This window comes from Hylaeus anthracinus, unplaced genomic scaffold, assembly GCF_026225885.1.
Source record: "Hylaeus anthracinus isolate JK02 unplaced genomic scaffold, UHH_iyHylAnth1.0_haploid 11994, whole genome shotgun sequence".
NCBI lineage: Eukaryota > Metazoa > Arthropoda > Insecta > Hymenoptera > Colletidae > Hylaeus > Hylaeus anthracinus.
Window position 1 is genome coordinate 2594442 of NW_026534341.1, and position 17925 is coordinate 2612366.

The 17925-nt window shown below is 34.6% G+C and overlaps 2 protein-coding genes across 4 annotated transcripts in view; both read left to right on the forward strand.

The window, feature by feature from the left end:
• Nucleotides 1-488: 488 nt before the first annotated feature.
• Nucleotides 489-7821, forward strand: LOC128888746 (transcriptional adapter 2B). 3 transcript variants are annotated; one of them, XM_054145855.1, is made up of 10 exons: nt 489-753; nt 844-941; nt 1972-2031; nt 2111-2252; nt 2341-2558; nt 2642-2871; nt 2950-3181; nt 4476-4525; nt 4761-5128; nt 5570-7821. In XM_054145855.1, exons 1-10 carry the CDS (start codon nt 747-749, stop codon nt 5581-5583), a joined length of 1419 nt encoding a protein of 472 aa, XP_054001830.1. In that variant the 5' UTR covers nt 489-746; the 3' UTR covers nt 5584-7821. The 3 variants fall into 3 exon arrangements, with proteins under 3 accessions (XP_054001830.1, XP_054001829.1, XP_054001831.1); XM_054145854.1 differs by having other exon boundaries at nt 4761-5124; nt 5567-7821; XM_054145856.1 differs by lacking the exon at nt 5570-7821 and having other exon boundaries at nt 4436-4525; nt 4761-5036.
• Nucleotides 7822-16112: 8291 nt separating this feature from the next.
• LOC128888767 (ejaculatory bulb-specific protein 3-like) overlaps nt 16113-17925 on the forward strand; it is a 2648-nt gene continuing 835 nt past the window's right edge. The window contains exons 1-2 of the mRNA XM_054145888.1: nt 16113-16149; nt 16923-17117. Of these exons, the coding sequence (XP_054001863.1) occupies nt 16925-17117 (193 nt within the window). The 5' untranslated portion in view covers nt 16113-16149; nt 16923-16924. The remainder of the gene's footprint in view (nt 16150-16922; nt 17118-17925) is intronic.

Below are 17925 nucleotides of genomic sequence, written 5' to 3' on the forward strand. Positions count from 1 at the left end.
AATAAAGCGATATTCTTATAAAAATGCTTCGATCGTTGAACCTATTAATTTTATAAATTACAATTATTTATGCACGATACTAGTCACATAATTGTTCGAGAGTCTCATCTGTTGTACTTCATAATTATCGTGGAAATAGAAATGCAAAATCTTGTCTATCTCGAAACAGAGATACATTGATATAGTCGACTCTTATAACGAACGAGCCATAAAAATTCATTTAAAAGTATAATTGTATAAATATTTACTCACAACCAGCATTTTCCAGCAACAGCGAGACTAAGAATTCGTAATTCTATTGGAAACGTCCTAATGTATTCAGGAAATTACAAGTTTTGAACGAAGAAAATTGAGAAGCGTTAGGACGTGATTGCTTTTATTTAAATTCGCCCGGACTCAGTATATCCCGGATTGCGGTGGTGGGGCGACCTCTTTCGCGTCGTGAAGTTGGCGAAACTGATGCGCAGTTTACCTAAGTGGTGGGACAGGAAACGCATGCGTACTCGTTTCGCGACGCAACAGTCGTAAACAACATTTTTTCCAATCAGATTCGTTACGAGTTTACGCTTGCACGTTAAGTAGAGCGTCCTGGCGGGCGCACCACAATTTTTCCGCGTTTTCGTACGATTTCGCGGAAAAAATGGGGCTGAGCTCGCTCACTCAGTGTACGTGATACGTAAACTTATGGGTTTCTGGCATGCGGTGACGTCATCCGGATCGTTCTGGAAGAACCCTGCAGGACAATAATGGCGGGTATGTATTTACCTCGACCGTGAGAATATAGACCTCGACTCGTGCGAACATTCATCGTTATACTAATGTGCTGCGACTCTCCAATTTCAGATTTGTATGCTAAATACAACTGCACCTATTGTCAAGAGGACATCACGGGTTTACGTGTAAGATGCGTCGAATGCCCGGATTTCGACCTCTGTTTGCAGGTGAGTCGAGTGAACGCCTGTTTCTCGGTCACGTGTCCGCGTCTCTTCCCCCCTCCTCGTTCTCCACCTCTTTCTCTAGCACGTCTTCGTCTATCCTTCCGGGTTTGCTGGATTTTGCGTGCTGAGATTCCTTTTTCATTCCCCACCCCTGCCAGTTTTTTTTTTTTTTGTCGACAAGTTATTCTGCAACTACTCTACTACTTCCACGCGACTTGAATGAAACTGCTGATCATATGGAAACACGTGCATACGTACAGTGACGAACAAAAGTATTGGCATAGCCATTGATTTCTTGTAAAATTGCTTGTAAATCCAGACAAAATTAAATTATTCGTTTAATTTTCTTCAGAAAATATTAGAGTAATGGTCGACATCCTTTTTTAATTTTTAGTTATATTTTGTAAACATTATATTGGTATTTTTAACGTATTAGTAAAATTGAAGTTATTTATGAAAATAGAAATGTGAAGGAAGTAAAACGTTAATTCTTACCAGAACAAAGATATATTTCTCAATAAAAATTATTAACGACGACCAACATTACATGTTATAATAAGATGATTACTCTTTGATGTTTCCAAGCTACAACATAGTATTTGAAAAATTATTTACAATTAAATATTAACTGAATTACTATTATTATATTAATTTATGAAACAGTCTATGTAAATTTTACATGCTTTCCATATTTATTGTATATACTATAAGTTTGTCATGATCTATAAAAGAAGAGTATCACTGAACACTTGATGAGTCAGTTAGTATGGCATCATGAGTCATATGTTTCTATGAGATAAAAGTAGTACAATGTACATTTCAAACTACTTTTATCAGAACAAAAGTACCAGTACAGATTTATAGTAATTCTATTTTTTTCCTGATTTCTGTATAATTTTATGAGAATCCTCTGGCTGTATCAATTTTGTTTGTTAGTGTACACTAATGTCATTGGCCCTGTACAAAACGTGATTCTTATCAAAAAAATATTTTCTAATAAAGGAAATATTTTAGTATTTTCAAATGTTGACAGTGTTTTTCTGCTGGTGCTGAAATTGGTCCACACAGAAATGATCACTCTTATCAGTTTATGGTGAGTAAATAACATAATATTTGTAATTTTACGAAATAGTCTCTTTGATAAAAAGAATAATCAACCTTTGGGTTTACAGGATTCTGGTACCATTAGTATATTTAATGGTAGAGGAAATTGGACTGCTAGAGAACAACTTAGACTCTTGGATGCCATTGAACAATTTGGTTATGGTAACTGGGAAGATATTAGCAAACATATTGAAACACGTACGCCAGAAGGTATAACTTCGTAAATTCTTCATTCTTTCAATTAGAATTGGATGATTTTATTGTAAAATTATATACATGATTTATTTCCTGCTTACAGAAGCAAAAGAAGAATACATTGCCAGATACCTTGATGGCAATATCGGTAAACATACATGGCCACCAACAGACAGCTACAAACCAAATCTTACGGATCAAACTAAGTCGGATCATGGACCTCTATCGCCAGATCTCACATCTCGGTTACCACCGCTGGATATTACGCCAGAGGAAGCCGCACAACTGGGTTATATGCCGCAACGAGATGATTTTGAAAGAGTAAGTTGGAATAAATATTCTTCATGCATATCATTAGCCTATCGGCTTTAGACAATCCAATCTTATATTTTTTTAAATGACAGGATTACAACCATGAAGCAGAGTCGCTCGTGTCTTCGTTATTCCTGAATCCAGCAGAGGATGATGACTTAGACATAGCTCTTAAACTTGCACAGGTTGATATGTATACCAACAATTTAAGGGAGAGAGCGCGACGAAAAAGAGTAGTGCGTGATTATCAACTAGTGTCAGCATTCTTTGCATCATCCAGGAAAGACAAGACATTGAAGAGGAAGCAAACAAAGGAGGAAAGGTATACTGTAATGTTATTTACCGAAGGAAATATTTTACTTTCTTACAGTATACTAATAAAAACTTGTATTGTTTGCAGAGAATTTAGGGACAGAATGCGAGCATTCGCACAGTTTTACACAGCACAGGAGTACGAGCAGTTTTTAACAAACCTCGAGAGGGAAAGAGAGCTGCGGTTACGTCTTACTGAATTATATCGTTATCGGGAACATGGCATTTCAAGGCATGAAGAATGCGCTCACTTTGAGCAAGTGATAGCTCAAACTCAGGGACAAAATGACGCTGCTGACCATTGGAACGAAAAAAAATCTGTAAGTATTCACTTCCATTCGTCTAATAATTTTGTCTACAACGCAATGGCAATTAGAATTTTTTTTTTGAAATATATGTCATACATCATTTCATAATAGTAGATACAACTACTCGAATTTGGAAATGCTTTAGAAATTTGCATTCGTAAAAGCTAGTAAGGCTCTTAGATTGTTATTATTTTTAAAGATATTTATCTTTGTAATTAGGCAGCTACAATATTAAAAATATCTTGTGCAAAAGTGGAAATTGATAAGTAATACTTCTATGATGTTAAGATATAAATACAGTAAAACCTCGATTTAACCGACAGAATTCGATGATCCTATGCCAGTACATTCCCAAATTACATGTATCAGTTGGTTTACCATTAGGCTACTTTAAAAATGGGTGGATAATTTCTTAACCCTTTCAGTACGGTAGTCCACTCCGCCAGAGTACCGCTATTGAACGGAAGCGTAAGGATTGTGTCACCTTAACCTACCACCTCCTCTGAAAGTGATGTCATTATCTTGTCAATATATATTCAAATAATATTAATGATACATATTACAAAAAAAATGTGAATGATTTTATTTTTATATATATTTGTATGCCTAACAAGTGCAAAAGTTTAATGCATTTAATAAGATTTGGCCTCATACTTTTGATTGGTAGTGCAACTAAATGTATAATTTTGATTGTTAAAACGAATTGTATTATCCTTAAGTAGTAAATTTGCAATGCAAATGACTTATGATATCGTTCGACATCTCTTCCGTCTAGTCAATCCACTAAATCGAGGTTTTACTGTAATAATATTTAAATTTTGTAGTGTGTGTTTATTTTTTGCAATTACTACGTTTTGCTCCTTAATTTGTACATTGGCCATTTTTTTTTGCAATTTTTAATATTCTTCAGAGATTTACGTACATGGCGCAGCACTTAAAACAGGTTATCTTAATAACTGATTTGATTCGATAATAGACAAAAATTCTCCAAACAGTTGTTTGTTTTTAAAAGAAATGAGTTATTTGAGTAACTTGTCTTAAATGTTTCGCCCTATACGACGAGCATCGGTCACCGATGCTTGTATTTTATTTTTGATGAGTTTCATTGCAAATGCAAAATAAAATTTGATAATATCAGTAACGCAATATATTTGTATTGTCGAGCAAGAATTGGTTTCTTGGACCAGTGCCTTATTAGTTATACCGTATGCACTAGCTTTTACTTGTCCATTAACTAATTCCATTGTTTGTGGTGCGTGTTGCCAGGCATTTGTGAACAGATTGTATCAGTTTGCATTTCACTTAGGGCAGCAGTGGGCCGTCCACACCAATACACCGCCACACCTCAAAAAAAAGGTACAAGAGTATTTTAAAAATTAAATGCATTAATCTTTTCATTTCGCAGAGATAGAGAAAGAGAGAGAGAGAGAGAGAGAGGAGAGAGAGAGAGAGAGAGAGAGAGAGAGAGAGAGAGAGAGAGAGAGAGAGAGAGAGAGAGAGAGAGAGAGAGAATCAGAAAATCAGATAATCACTAATCGATACTACGATCCAGACGATTTAGACGGTAAAATATTTCGTTTCTACTTTTCAGAGAAGAAGAAAAAAGTTACTCTTCAATCGACCGAAAGTACACTGCAAAAGACTTGCCCAGCAGCAGCTCCTCAATCAGTCAAACCAATCCCAATCGGACGACGACTCCAGCCAATCAGTGGGCGGAGCCGGATAACAATCTGAATTCTTCCAGCCAACATTCTACCAGCTCCAGTTCTACTGTAGAAAAGAATTGTACTGCGACAACTTCCGGAAAATCTTGTTCAGCAGCAGGAGACTTAGGGGACCGAGACATAGAATTGGAAACTGCGGCTCATTTGTTAACAAAGCAAGAAAAATCCTTGTGTCTCCAACTTGATCTGAAGCCAACGCAGTATTTAACGCAAAAAACGTTGTTGTTGCAAGTAAGTTTTTTTCGTGAATAGCGTTTTATATTTCATTGTTTACAGAAGGGTGATTCAAAAAGTATTGAATGTATCGGAATTCTTAAATTTCTGCAAACAAATTTTTACAAATTTTTCAGAGTTTTTGGCTTCTAGCAGTTCTTTTAACAAAAGTTATCCTCGCTTTGTCTCTGTGATCAGGTACTTTAGGAACATGATCTTCATTTTTTCAGGATTGATTCGCTTCCTATCCTTACATATTCCTACCTTTTTTGATCAGTGTCATCCAATATCAATATCTATACATCCTCAAGTGAAGAATCATTTCTTAGCACCTACCTATGAGTGTCCGTGATTTATGTGAAGACTGCATTTGGAAAGTGTTCAATCCTTTTTGAATCGTTCTGGATTGTTCTTATTTCTTCGCGCGTAGTCTCTATACGCGTAAATTATGTGGTTACAGGAGTATCTAAATGGTAATAGGAGATCTGGCGTTGTACCTCAGTCGGAACCAGAGAGTAAAATACTACATTATCTGGTAGCAAATGGCTGGATCGCGGCCAACTGATAAAATATGTAAAAAATTAATGACCATTTCAACTCTAAGTCACCTTCTATCTTGCAAACTAAGTCTTAGATATAATTGAAATTCGAGTCTGATTTAATTAACATATAGAGCAGGTAGAGAGAGAATGTGCGTGCGTGTATAATTTAACATGTATAGATTATCGATTCTTTATTGCAATTCTTCTATTAAATTGTTAAATAACGAGCATTGAAGTGGTCGAAGTGGATGGTAAATTGTTACAAATATTTAAAATATTTAGTATTTTCAACTATTCTACAAAATCGTATTCGTAATTTTGTTATCAGTAACAAAATATAGATTATCATCCTAACAGTGATCACGGTAGCTGTATCGATGTAAAAAGTTTTCAAATTTAACCTGATCGTAATTTGTAACAATTTCATCGCCAGTTGTCGATACTACTAATTGCTTTTCCAGAATACAGGTATTAAATCATCGTTATCGTTTACATAAAAAACGATAACATGAACTAAAATCGATTGTTTAGTTCAAACGAGCATCGTTGTCCTAGGTTTCGTTTATCTTTTAGTGTATAATTAGGAATTATTTAACACTGTTCAAGAAAATCGCATACACTGCCTTTATAGAGCCATTGAAAGTATTGCTCAATTAATTCTTTCACTGTAATATTTTCTTGTACAGACTACTAGGTGCACATACTCCTTTCTATCTGTTTTGAATGTGATTTGTTACCATACTTGACAATAAGGAAATGTAAGGATGTTGCATTAATCCAGGTTAGGTTGTTTAGTTTATTACATCGAGAAATCGATTGAAACATATCTTCCCGGAAACGTTATCAATTGACATTTCATCTAACAGTGTTCGAATGCTACTGGTTGGGCATGTATCGAAATATATTTAATTCAAAAACACAGCACCGTAATATATTTATACACGTTAGATTCATGATAGTATTGAATATTAATTTAACGATAGCTTAATGACCATAATGAAAGAAAAACCATGCAGAAACATAGGTAGTTCTTAATGTTCCGTTCAAATGAGTCGATTTAAAACGGTTCTTAGTACTCACGAAATATGCGTGATTCACACGCAAACCAACGTATTTTATTCTGCAATCGTCGAATTTCTTTAAACGACACAAAAGATTCCTTATTGATAAGGGATGGTACAAAAAACAGATCATAAGGACATTTGTTATCACCATGAAATATATGATATTAGGTAATTTATTTGTTGCCTGTGTAATATTTGTATATATGATGAAAAATAGTACCTTTCTAGTGATACTACTACTTCTAAAGCACAAATTATGGTGGTAACCTAATGAAGCGTTAAAAAGCATATAGCGTGATAATGATGGTGTTCTAAGCCAAACTCATATTGCAGAAAAGACATAAGAACTTAAGACATTTTAACGTTTTAAAAAAAGCAATTATTTTCAGTTGCTTACAATACTAGCAGTAAAAATCATAGATTCTAATTAATCGAAATGACGAAAATATTTGTGCCGTAATAAGTGTGCACGTTGTTGCATCTTTGGGAGAAGATACACTTTGATGCATGCTTCGACGGCTTTACATAAAACACATTTATAGCTTTTATTTACCATAAATTGGTCGCATGTTTTTATATATCTCGCCATTCTGGCACGCTTGAAAAATTAAAAGAAAAAAAAATATCTAACAAGATTACTCGTTTGCTTCTAAAGTAATTTTGTCTTTCTCCGAATTTTCGCGCTTATCGATATTTGAACGCTAGTTCAAACGGCAAACGAAAAATCATTGTTAGCTTGTATCATTGTATGGATGTAAAAAAAAGTAAAAAAAAAAAAGCTATATCTATGTAAATACATGAAAAAAGGAAGTTACGCGCGATCGAGTAACTATACAAAATCTTGTATGTATAAAAAAAAAAAAAGAAAGAAGAGTCTAAAGTATCTTCCGTTGAAAACAATACTTATTATGGCGTATTGCTTAAATAGCTAAGTGATGAGATAGGGAAATAGCTGCTCATATTTTTTACGGAGAGTAGAAGACTATTCCCTTTTATTCGGTGTAAACTATTTTCTGCGAACTTGTGTGAACAGCGAATCGTTTATAAATAGGCGTAAATAATTTTTGTAATAGACTCGCACTCATTTCTTATAAACATTTTTTATTTCCTTTTTTTTTTTTTTTTTTTTTCATTTCCGTCGGTTGGACGACTCGAAAGTCGACCAATGGAAGTTGAGATTCTTAAGGGGCTCGAATTGTAGCGATGCCAAATTTAATTTTATCTTCGTTTTGTCGTACTACTAAGTTCGCAGTCTTTTTTTAAGCCACTTGTGTCGTCCGCTTACCACGCTTAAAGACAAAGACTTTAAGTTCGTTTAACTTTTACGTTCTGCGCTGCGAAACCATACGCAGATCAACTAGCCTGTCGTTTGACTGGAATATTTGTATAAGAGATGGGTCCACTACGCGTAGGCTGTTCAGCCGACCAAACACGGGATGTCTTGTAACTCGCGTACCGATAAACAAGGTCATACCTAGCCTAATGAAAAGGAGAGCCGAACAATTTCTGTAAAGGTTGTTCTGTGTGATGTTACGTAAATGAAAAAATATTGAGTTTCGAGATACGTCGAGTACGCATGCTTGATATTCGATTAAACGGATCATTGTCTTTCGTTCATTCTGCATTCATGAGCGTAGGTGAACCCATAAAATTCGAGTTCTTGTACTACATTTATTTACAATGTTTTATATTTATTTATGGCAGGGTGAGGCACAAGCAAACACTCCAAAAAAAAAAATATTATTAATACGATTACGTGCCTTACGGGCTCGAATGTTCTTGACACATTCTCGAACCGTGTAAATACACATGTTTTCTTCCATCCATCACGGTTACGATTGTCAACCTTCGTCTTTTGTCCATTTACCTCAATAATTTCACCCGAAGCGTCGTCGAGTTCCCTATCCAAAGTAGCTTCGTCCCGTGTTATTATACTACAAGGTGGACCATTTAAATGGCAACACCTAACAGCGTTACTTATAGGCATACGAAGATTGTCCAAGGACGAAATTAAACTGTTGGAAGGGTCAAACGTAATGATAGAAGATTTCCTTCATTATTTCTTCGGAATTTTGTCGTCATTGCTATCCGTACATAGAGACGGGCAACATTTGCTGTTTGATTGAACAGTTAAATTTTTGTTTGTTCACTGTGATACACATCATTCTATGATTCATATTTTTACTTTTATTTCTTATTCGACGTGTTTATCTAGAATCTAGAATCTAGATCTAGATTGAAATTTCGCCCATCCTGTACAATTTCTCAACTTTGCGGTACTAGTCTCTCGAGTTAATGTCTTTAGAGTGGAGTTATGTATGGAATTCAGATCAATGTGTCACTCTTGTTACGTTTAGCCATCATACCATATTTGAGTAATGCTTTAGATTTTTCATTTGAATTCTTTAAATATCCACTTTGTTCTATTCCATTTATGGACTGTATCAACTGTACGAGCTGTTTTTTACAGGAAAGATTGTATCTAGTACGATTAAGAAAACTATTTTGTTTTCTTAAACATGTTTCTTGTCGACTCTTCTGATTCTTACGGTATCAGAGCTAATAATTGTTCTCGTGTTAGGGAGTTTACCTTAACCCATTTTCAGGTAAGTTGAAATATTCGCAGTCAACGGCTGACGTTGAATTCAAAGACATGCTTCGCTAAACTGTTTCCATTTTTTGAAATCATGGTTGTAAACATAGATGAGCAAAAGTCTTATTCGGATAAAAATTTCGAATAACGAAAACAGAATTAACAACAAATTCTTGATGTTTCGTTTATATAATAAAAATTATAATTTGAATTCTAAGAGAACGATTCTTTAATGGAATGAACGTAGCAAATAAATTGTTGTTATTCTAATAAAATTTTGTCGTCTGTAGAAATGAACATAGATAACGAAGATAGTTCGTACAAGTGGAGCTTTTTTTTTATTGGATTCGTTACTTCCATAATTTGCAGAAATTTTTAATTCGCACGCGCAATGATCGAAGTTCTACTATTGTATTCTCTTCTTCGAGGGCGTACAAGAATTTTTCCATGAACTGTACAGAATTTTTTATTATGTTCAAAATGATAACGCGCAGTCGTTGAATTTTGTATTCGAATGTTTTTTTTTTTTTCCTTATATAAATTAGGATACTTGATGTGAATCATGAAGATGTCGGTTTTTATACCGAAACCTGCTTCGTTCTCATGTGTGACAAACGCAGGCGTACTCGACGGATTCGTATCTCAAGATTTTTTTAAAAACGATGCCATGTGTATAACAATTTTATGTTACAGATTCGAGGATGATGATTTTGTTGTTTAAAACAAACTATTATTTATTTTAGGTCTGCAGTGTCCTTTCTGCCATCTTCTAAATTAATAGATAAATTAATGTGATTGATCTCTTCTAAGCAAAAAAAAAAAAAAAAAGAAAAAGCAGAAAAGATTTTTCGACTACGTACACAAAATTTAAAAAACAAATATTAAATGATAAATATTCTTTTTGCTTGAGAGGTACGATCATTCTAAAATAAAAGATCGAAACATAAATTAAATAATAGCTTGTTTCAAGACCGACGAGTTATAATTCTTTCGTTTGTAAACGTACAAACTTGTCTACCGATACTTGTTAGTTTACGTTGTCGGCGTATATTTGATTAGAAATCATTTGACGCCCTGTGTAGACGAGGTTACCTCAAACAAAGAAGTGATCAGCATGCCTTCCTGTAACTACCGAAAACAATAATATATAAATTTGTGAAGAAAAAAAGAAAAAAAAATAATAAATGCTGATAGAAAGAATCGCAGCAGACGAACCAAGCACTGCATTTTAACTTTTATAAAGTTTAGTAAATGTCATCCGCACTGATATTTTCCGTTGCGTACGAAAACGATGGAGAACGAAAAGAGTCTTACGTTCGTGGAACGGTAAAAGAGTGACTGTGATCGGAAAATTTGAATCGTTTCGAAATCGATGTGACGTTATTTTGAGAAATCCGTGTGACGCGAAACGCGTCCGTTAACGCCTCGTTGGTTTAGGAATTTTTTCAAGAACTAATATTTCGATGCGAGAAATGCTTTCAATCTTGTACTCGAATCAAACGGTCGTTAAATGTATAAAATAAACTGTACAATAGGTATTTTCCCTTAAAAAGGCGCCTGTTATTTATTTCAATACGTAGAAGCAGTGAAATGTAACTTGTCCTTTTTTTCCCCCGATTTCAGGAAGTTTGCTTAGTTGGTATCCGTAAAAGCCGTAAGTAAACGTACGAAGAAAAAGAGAAGTATACGTTTCTGACGGTATCATGCAAACGTATGTCAAATATTTTACGTAATAACTATTACAGTTCGTTTCTTAAATATACCAGTCAATTTGAAACAAAGAATGAAACTCGGAAACTTAGCAGTTAAAATGAGATTTCTGAGATAATGGCGATCGTTTTTTCATGACATGTGGATTATAGATTAAGCGGAAGTATCGGGATAAGTGGTGCATACACGACTGACGAGTCAACACGGAAGTATCATATTGCATTAGTCCCGATACTTCCGTCTTCAGATACAAGCCATTGACGTAAAATCTAAACGCCGCGACAACATGGTCTCCGCTTCTGGTTTTGTTTATTTCATGTATGACTCGATTCTCAATAAGAACTTTTCCCATCTATTAACCACAAGCTCGTTTCAGGAATAATTCGTCGTGCCGAGGGAGTACATTCCTTGTAAAATCGCATATTTTTCCAGGTATCCGTATCTTCTCCGAATTAATAACTATTAGACTGCGGATATTTATGCAAATTCGTATTTTCTGTTTTATCGATTTTTGCATTTGTCCAAATTCTCATCAATTTGCCCAATATTTTTATAACGTTCATTTGCCATAAATGCACAAGCAACCGCAATCCAGTAATTGTAGCGTGTGTCGAACAGTAGAATAAATTAATATTGGTCAAGTCTCTTCATTTCAACATTAATCATTTTAGCATTACCATATATTTTCTTGTAACTAATTGCTTCTTAATGACATTGATATTTAGCGTGCGATACGATCATCTGATTCTTCGTCATTAATCAATAGTATGAGTAAACTATGTAAGCATGGAGCTCTAGTTTTTCCAATGGATAACTGCATCGCTAATTATTTCGACGCATTCCCTCGTCACGAGAATTACTATCCATTCTAGTTAATCATCTTACCATAGTACCATGCAGCAATTATATCAAATTATGTGATGCATCATTTTTATACTGGAGTTACAATCTTCCAAAACTTTCAAAATAGTTTGTTTATGTTCGGTGTCGGTGGACGAACCCACAAGATATCGGAAAATTGGAGAAAAATCGAAATCAAAAATGTACTCACCCTTTGTATCCATCAGGTTTGTTCGCGCCGTGATCAGATCATGAATCTTATACGATATTCGAACGGTTTTTGCAACGACTATCGCGAGAACCAATTTTCAACGAATGACGCACGATGTTGCGAGCAAAGTTAAAGAACATTTTACAAGTAAAATTTACCTACATATTCAACAATTCCATCTACATTGCAATCGAACGAATGCGAGTAACGTGGCACGCCATCACTCGTTAACGTTTCATGAATCAACCGCGTATAACGACTCCGTCACTTTTTTTTTTTTTTCTTTCTTTTATTTTTTACTCTTAAACGACGTCCTTCGTTGTTCGAATAACGCGTACGTACTTTTCTCATCGCTTTTTTCAATTCCACCGATTACGATTATACAATATGTGTCACTGTAATTGCATCCTCCGCGCGTTGAAATCTCCGCTAGACTGAAACGCTACTTATATTTATTTCGAAGGCTCAGCCATTATGACAACTCGCAAAACGGATGCAAGTAACGCTTAACATACTTTCGCGGGCTAATTAGTTTTTTAACGTACAGGAGGCATCGTCGATAGCCTTATTTTGAAAGGTTTTGCGAATAGATCTCTAGCATTTTTTTTTTATTTTTTTTTTATTTAATACTTTTTATTTAATAATCAACTACTTCCAAAAGGTTGCTCCTACCTATAATGCAGATTTGTGAATCATAAAAATGATACAAATTATACATTATGATTGGTTTTTTTTTTAGGTCTCCATTTAATGGAAATCTCAATGCACGCACGGTGTAATTGCAGTGACATTTACAGAATCGTAATACTTAGTGACTCGGTGTTGTACGATTCCACAATGGCTAAAAACATGAATAATTGTTTTCACAAGAGCCTGAAATATAGCGTAACTGAAAAACAAGTGTTAAGAATTCATTTCGAAGTTCATCCAAGTTTATCTCTGTCGTTTTAATTCGTATATTTTGCAGGCCGTGGAAAAGACACTCCGAAAATACTATTATTGCAGTTATATAAGCACACGCGAGGATATAAGATTCGCTAATTTCGAAACTTGACGATTAATGTCAAGGATACGGTAGTTTCAGTGCTTTTAAGATGCTTGGAGCATGATGTTGATGTAAGCCATTCGATTTAGTTTTTATAGAAGTTTATTTATAATTTATATACATTGTCGTGTCGAGGTAACGTTGCTTATCTAGAAAACGTTTGAATTCAAATGTATACCACAAAAAAAGCTTTCGTGTTGTATTTTATACAAATTTTTTGCAGGTGCGATCAACAGGAAATTTCTTTGACAACGATCTACAACAGACAGTTACTTTCAAATATTTCCACTACACGTGCTGTATGCTTTAAGAAATATTTATTGTATATATATATCGAAAACATTAAACTCGTTCCACTCATGAATATGTAATTATTAAGGAAAAATATAAAGCAAAAACTTTCCTTAAACCTTGATCCCGTAATAGTCATAAGTTGACCTCAGTGTAACGCAGTGATATATTTTTAATTTGTCACTGGGTTTTAATTTTCCACTTGTTATTTTCAATACATTCAGAGACACTAAATCACACCTTACTACTAATACCTAGCTACTCAATTAAATTGATGAATCATTTTAAACTGTTACAATTCTCATTGGATGAAATTTTCTTAGTTGGAATTATATTTATGCTTATTAAAATTACATTAAAATTTCGTCTAATCTGTCCTATGAAAATGTATATATTATTTATTCATTATTTTTCAAATTTTTTCCCTTCTTTTATTTCAATATTATGTGATTATTATTACATACGTACGTAATATTCAATGCGTTCGTGCGATATAGCCTGCAAATATTCTGAGGTATATGTGAGACTTTCTGTAAACAAATTTTTTACTCACACGTAATTACTGAAATCAATTACAGGCATGAGTCGGTCGATATTAGAGTATTTCTGACATGATTAATCATGGGAGGACAAAAAGTGTTGCTTCCAATTACCGTAAAAAAAAAACAATTAACATTTCTGTTATCACCTAATAAATACTACTGTGTATCACTACGTATATACTACTGTGTAATAGTTTAACTAACTGACCATAACGACGAAAAAGATACATACGATTCTTCGCAAATAAAAGTGAAAGTAGAAGTAAAAGTAAAAACGATTACGCATCAAATATATCATGTTTGAAAATGCAAAGAACATCATTTTATTCAAGTATACACGATTTTCTCCATAAGAGAAGATTAGCACACGTAACAAGTAGTTTTACACTTGAGCAACTATTCATTAGAATTACCACATTTCTTCGACTAAACATTCGCTTTAGATATTTGCATATTACATTATCGAAAGATGAATTGTTTCGTTAGTCGATCCTCGATCCAATGATTTGTGTTTGAATGTCTTTTGAAACAATCTCATGAATAAATTCAAGTTCCCCTGGCTTGCGTCATTATGGTTATCCCCGAACATTTTCGAAATACATAGAAACAAACCTGTCAACAAGTGCTGTTAAACTCTAACTTACAAACGTTTCTCTGTATTTTGCTTTCCATTTACAACTGAATATTATCATCTTGTGTGGACCATGTAATTGACGTACAAAATTGTGTTGAAATAATTATTTTTGGCAGTAACAAAAGAATAAATACACAATCATTCGTTACATGATCTTTTTCAACTATTCAACTATCAGCAGCACAAAACATGTGTAATTTATATGAAATTACATATGTCAGTTTACACTTGGAAAAAATGCATGGAAAATTTATTTAAAGTTGCTTGCAAGGCCCAATTTGAATGTATATTAAAAATCCAGATAGAGAAAATGACTATTAGTTCGATAAATCGAATAAATATTCCCGTATAAATTCAGATTCTTGAAATGTTAGCTTATTTTTAAAAGGGCTCTGTCATAAATTTTAAAACTCCAGCCTCGGAATTGCTGATCACGTCACTGGTCTGCCGTTGTTTTCTGTCTCAGAAATTGACACGGCATCGGTTAAAAAGGAATGCAGCAAAATGTAAAAAATTAAAGCTGTTTGATAGGACAAGACGGAGAAGGAAAAACGCATAGTATAGTCCTGGAGATTTCCTTCTGAGTTTGGGTTCGTTCGATGCAAATAAAAATGAAGTATATGCAAATTAATATCTGCAATCTGTCCTAGTAACCACGTTCGCACCAAATCGAATTTTTCAGATTAAAATATGAATTTTAATTGAACCGTTTGGTATTAGGTTTCTCGTAATTTATCTTCGAAATCCTTGAACTGATGTTATTTCATTTTCAGATGATTCGAAATGCAAACGTCAAACGTATCCACCAGAGGCCAGAGAAATGGTTCAGAATTCAGCGATTAACGATATTTTTACGTAAGTATTTTCATTTCCTCGATATGTACATGAATTTTTTATTGGTATCGATTACAGATATTTCATTTATTTCTGCAGAGAACCCGAGGTACAGTTTAAACGTAAACTAGTAACGAACACCGCGGATATATTCGAGAATATTTGAATTACTATTTAAATTGAACTGATATTTATTAAATTACGATAGCAACAAAATCAGGAACTGATCGGAGATCGGTCGTGTGGAACACAAGTGGAAACATATTCTTCGTTTACCTAGAAGTTATTAAGACAGCAAACGTATGTACGAATAATATAAAATAGCAAAGATATCGAGTAATTACGTATCTTTCGTTCGAAAGTCACTAAACATCGGATTTTTTTGGGAATGTTTATCGAAAGGAACGATTGTATTCCACGGTAATCGCATCAACGTCGATCTTGCGCGATCAGAAGCGTCTTGAAGAGACCTCGTCGCACACCAGGAAGAAGGAAAATGGCGTTAAAATGCGCGTCGTATCGCGTCGAGCAAACAGATCGAATATTTTCCACGAAATTCCAACAAAACAAAGCTAAAGAACAAATTTCCAGGTGGGGTTCCGCCGTAGTTGTTCCCACCTTCGGCCACCTTGGTCTCTACCACCTCGATTGATCCTACCACCGGAGACTGAGCATATATAAGTGCCGTCAGCCAGGACATCTTTAGAATCGCATCTAATCGCAGCTAATACGTTCAGGTGAGTGAGTGTCGCACGTCTCCGAGTGTCCGTTCTCTCGCGAAAATAATTGTTCCTTGCGAGCTGTTCAAAAATAGAGTCGAAACTTGTAATGAAATTCAACTATGACGAACGCAGTGGAGTATTTGTTTTTGAAAAGTGGTTAAAAGTCGTTGAAAGAAGCACAGTTTGATTTTTAATTTACAAACGAAACTTATGGTATTAATACGTCGTACGAAGACCCTTTTGAAATCTTCCCTTGGATCAGTTTCTAATCCAGCATTCCGAATCAAACCTTTCGTTCTCTCGCGTGTCGCCTATTGTTTCACCGATCGATTTATATTTCTTTTCTTTTTGCATATTTTGTTTAATCGAGAAGGTAGGAACTGTACAAATTGCAGAAATATTCTCGTGCTTCTAAGCATTAGCATTCCGGAAAGCAGACGAATTCGCACGTGCTTGCTAATAATTCCGTTAAATAATTACGTCACTGGATCTTCTCTATAATTAGACATTCTGTAAAACTATGTTTGAAACAATTTCGGCCGAATCTTGAAAACAAACACTCCCATTCCGCGGCGATGAATTGCGTCGCAAGCTAATTTCTCCTTCGAACTGGGACTCTTGATTGCCTTGAGGTGTCAACTTGACGTTCTCCATTCGATAGATACGATGTCGGTTGTTCTGTCGTGATTGTCACTTGGCCGCAGAGGCTTCGAAGAAATCCAACTTGCAGTTTACTGGTGAACCAATCGAATGCCACTGTTCTAATTCAAATTTCTCTCTCGGCGCAGCCATGAAATTCGCAGCGTTCTGTTTGCTCGCCTTCGTGGCGATCGCTTATGCCCAATCCGACGAGAAGAAATACACGAACAAGTTCGACAACATCAACGTGGACCAAATTCTGAACAGCGACCGACTCTTGACCAACTATTTCAAATGTTTGATGGACGAAGGAAAATGCACGCCTGACGGCTCCGAACTCAAACGTGAGTAGAACACGCCGTTTTGAACGTTGGTTCTCAGTGGACATTTATGCCGAGGATATACAAAATATATCCATTTATGTCGAATTCAAAATTAATGTATAAATTTATGAAGCAAAATATATTTTCGGTATGTTTTCCACATCAGCATATTTTATAAATTCATGAAATTTATAGCGTGCTTACAACATACGCGATTTAAGATATTGAGAGTCATTGGTGTTATTTTTTGCGTGTAATGTAAGGTACAAATAATTAAGAAAGATTCAATTCAATAATGACGGTAGTACCTGATAGCGTATTACTGATTTTATTACTGTAGCAGAATGAAATTGTTTTGATATTGTCCAATACCTACGTTGATACTTGTACATAAGGAAACGAATTGAATGAAGTTTTAAAAATACAGCATCGAAGTCACCGGAGTTAACTTCGTTCTTTTCTTTCTTCTTACGTCATTTATTATTTTTACTTAAGTTCCCGCATGAACTCAAGCTTGACTTCTACAAGTCGAAAGCGAATGAAATCAAATCAGAATAGTTCGAATATAGATCCGAACAAAATTCTTACCTAAACGCTTAGAATGCTCTAAAATATTGGATAAACAGCTTCAGATCTATAAGTACGATCTAAATTATAAAGTTACATTGAACATTGACGAACGAATGGAAATTCCTTATGCAAATTGTTTAATAATACAAACATAGTAAACAAATCGCTACATAGTGTATCGATTCATCTATTATTCGAGTACGCGTGTCTCTGAATAAAAAAGAAAATTTGTCTACAATATCAACAAAGAAAATTTGTC

Bases quoted from the DNA above. Each gene is read 5' to 3' on its own strand.
- LOC128888746 (XM_054145854.1), top strand. The intron at 2,872-2,949 runs GTATACTGTAAT...TATTGTTTGCAG, and splicing joins AAGCAAACAAAGGAGGAAAG to AGAATTTAGGGACAGAATGC. The intron at 3,182-4,475 runs GTAAGTATTCAC...CATTTCACTTAG, and splicing joins ATTGGAACGAAAAAAAATCT to GGCAGCAGTGGGCCGTCCAC.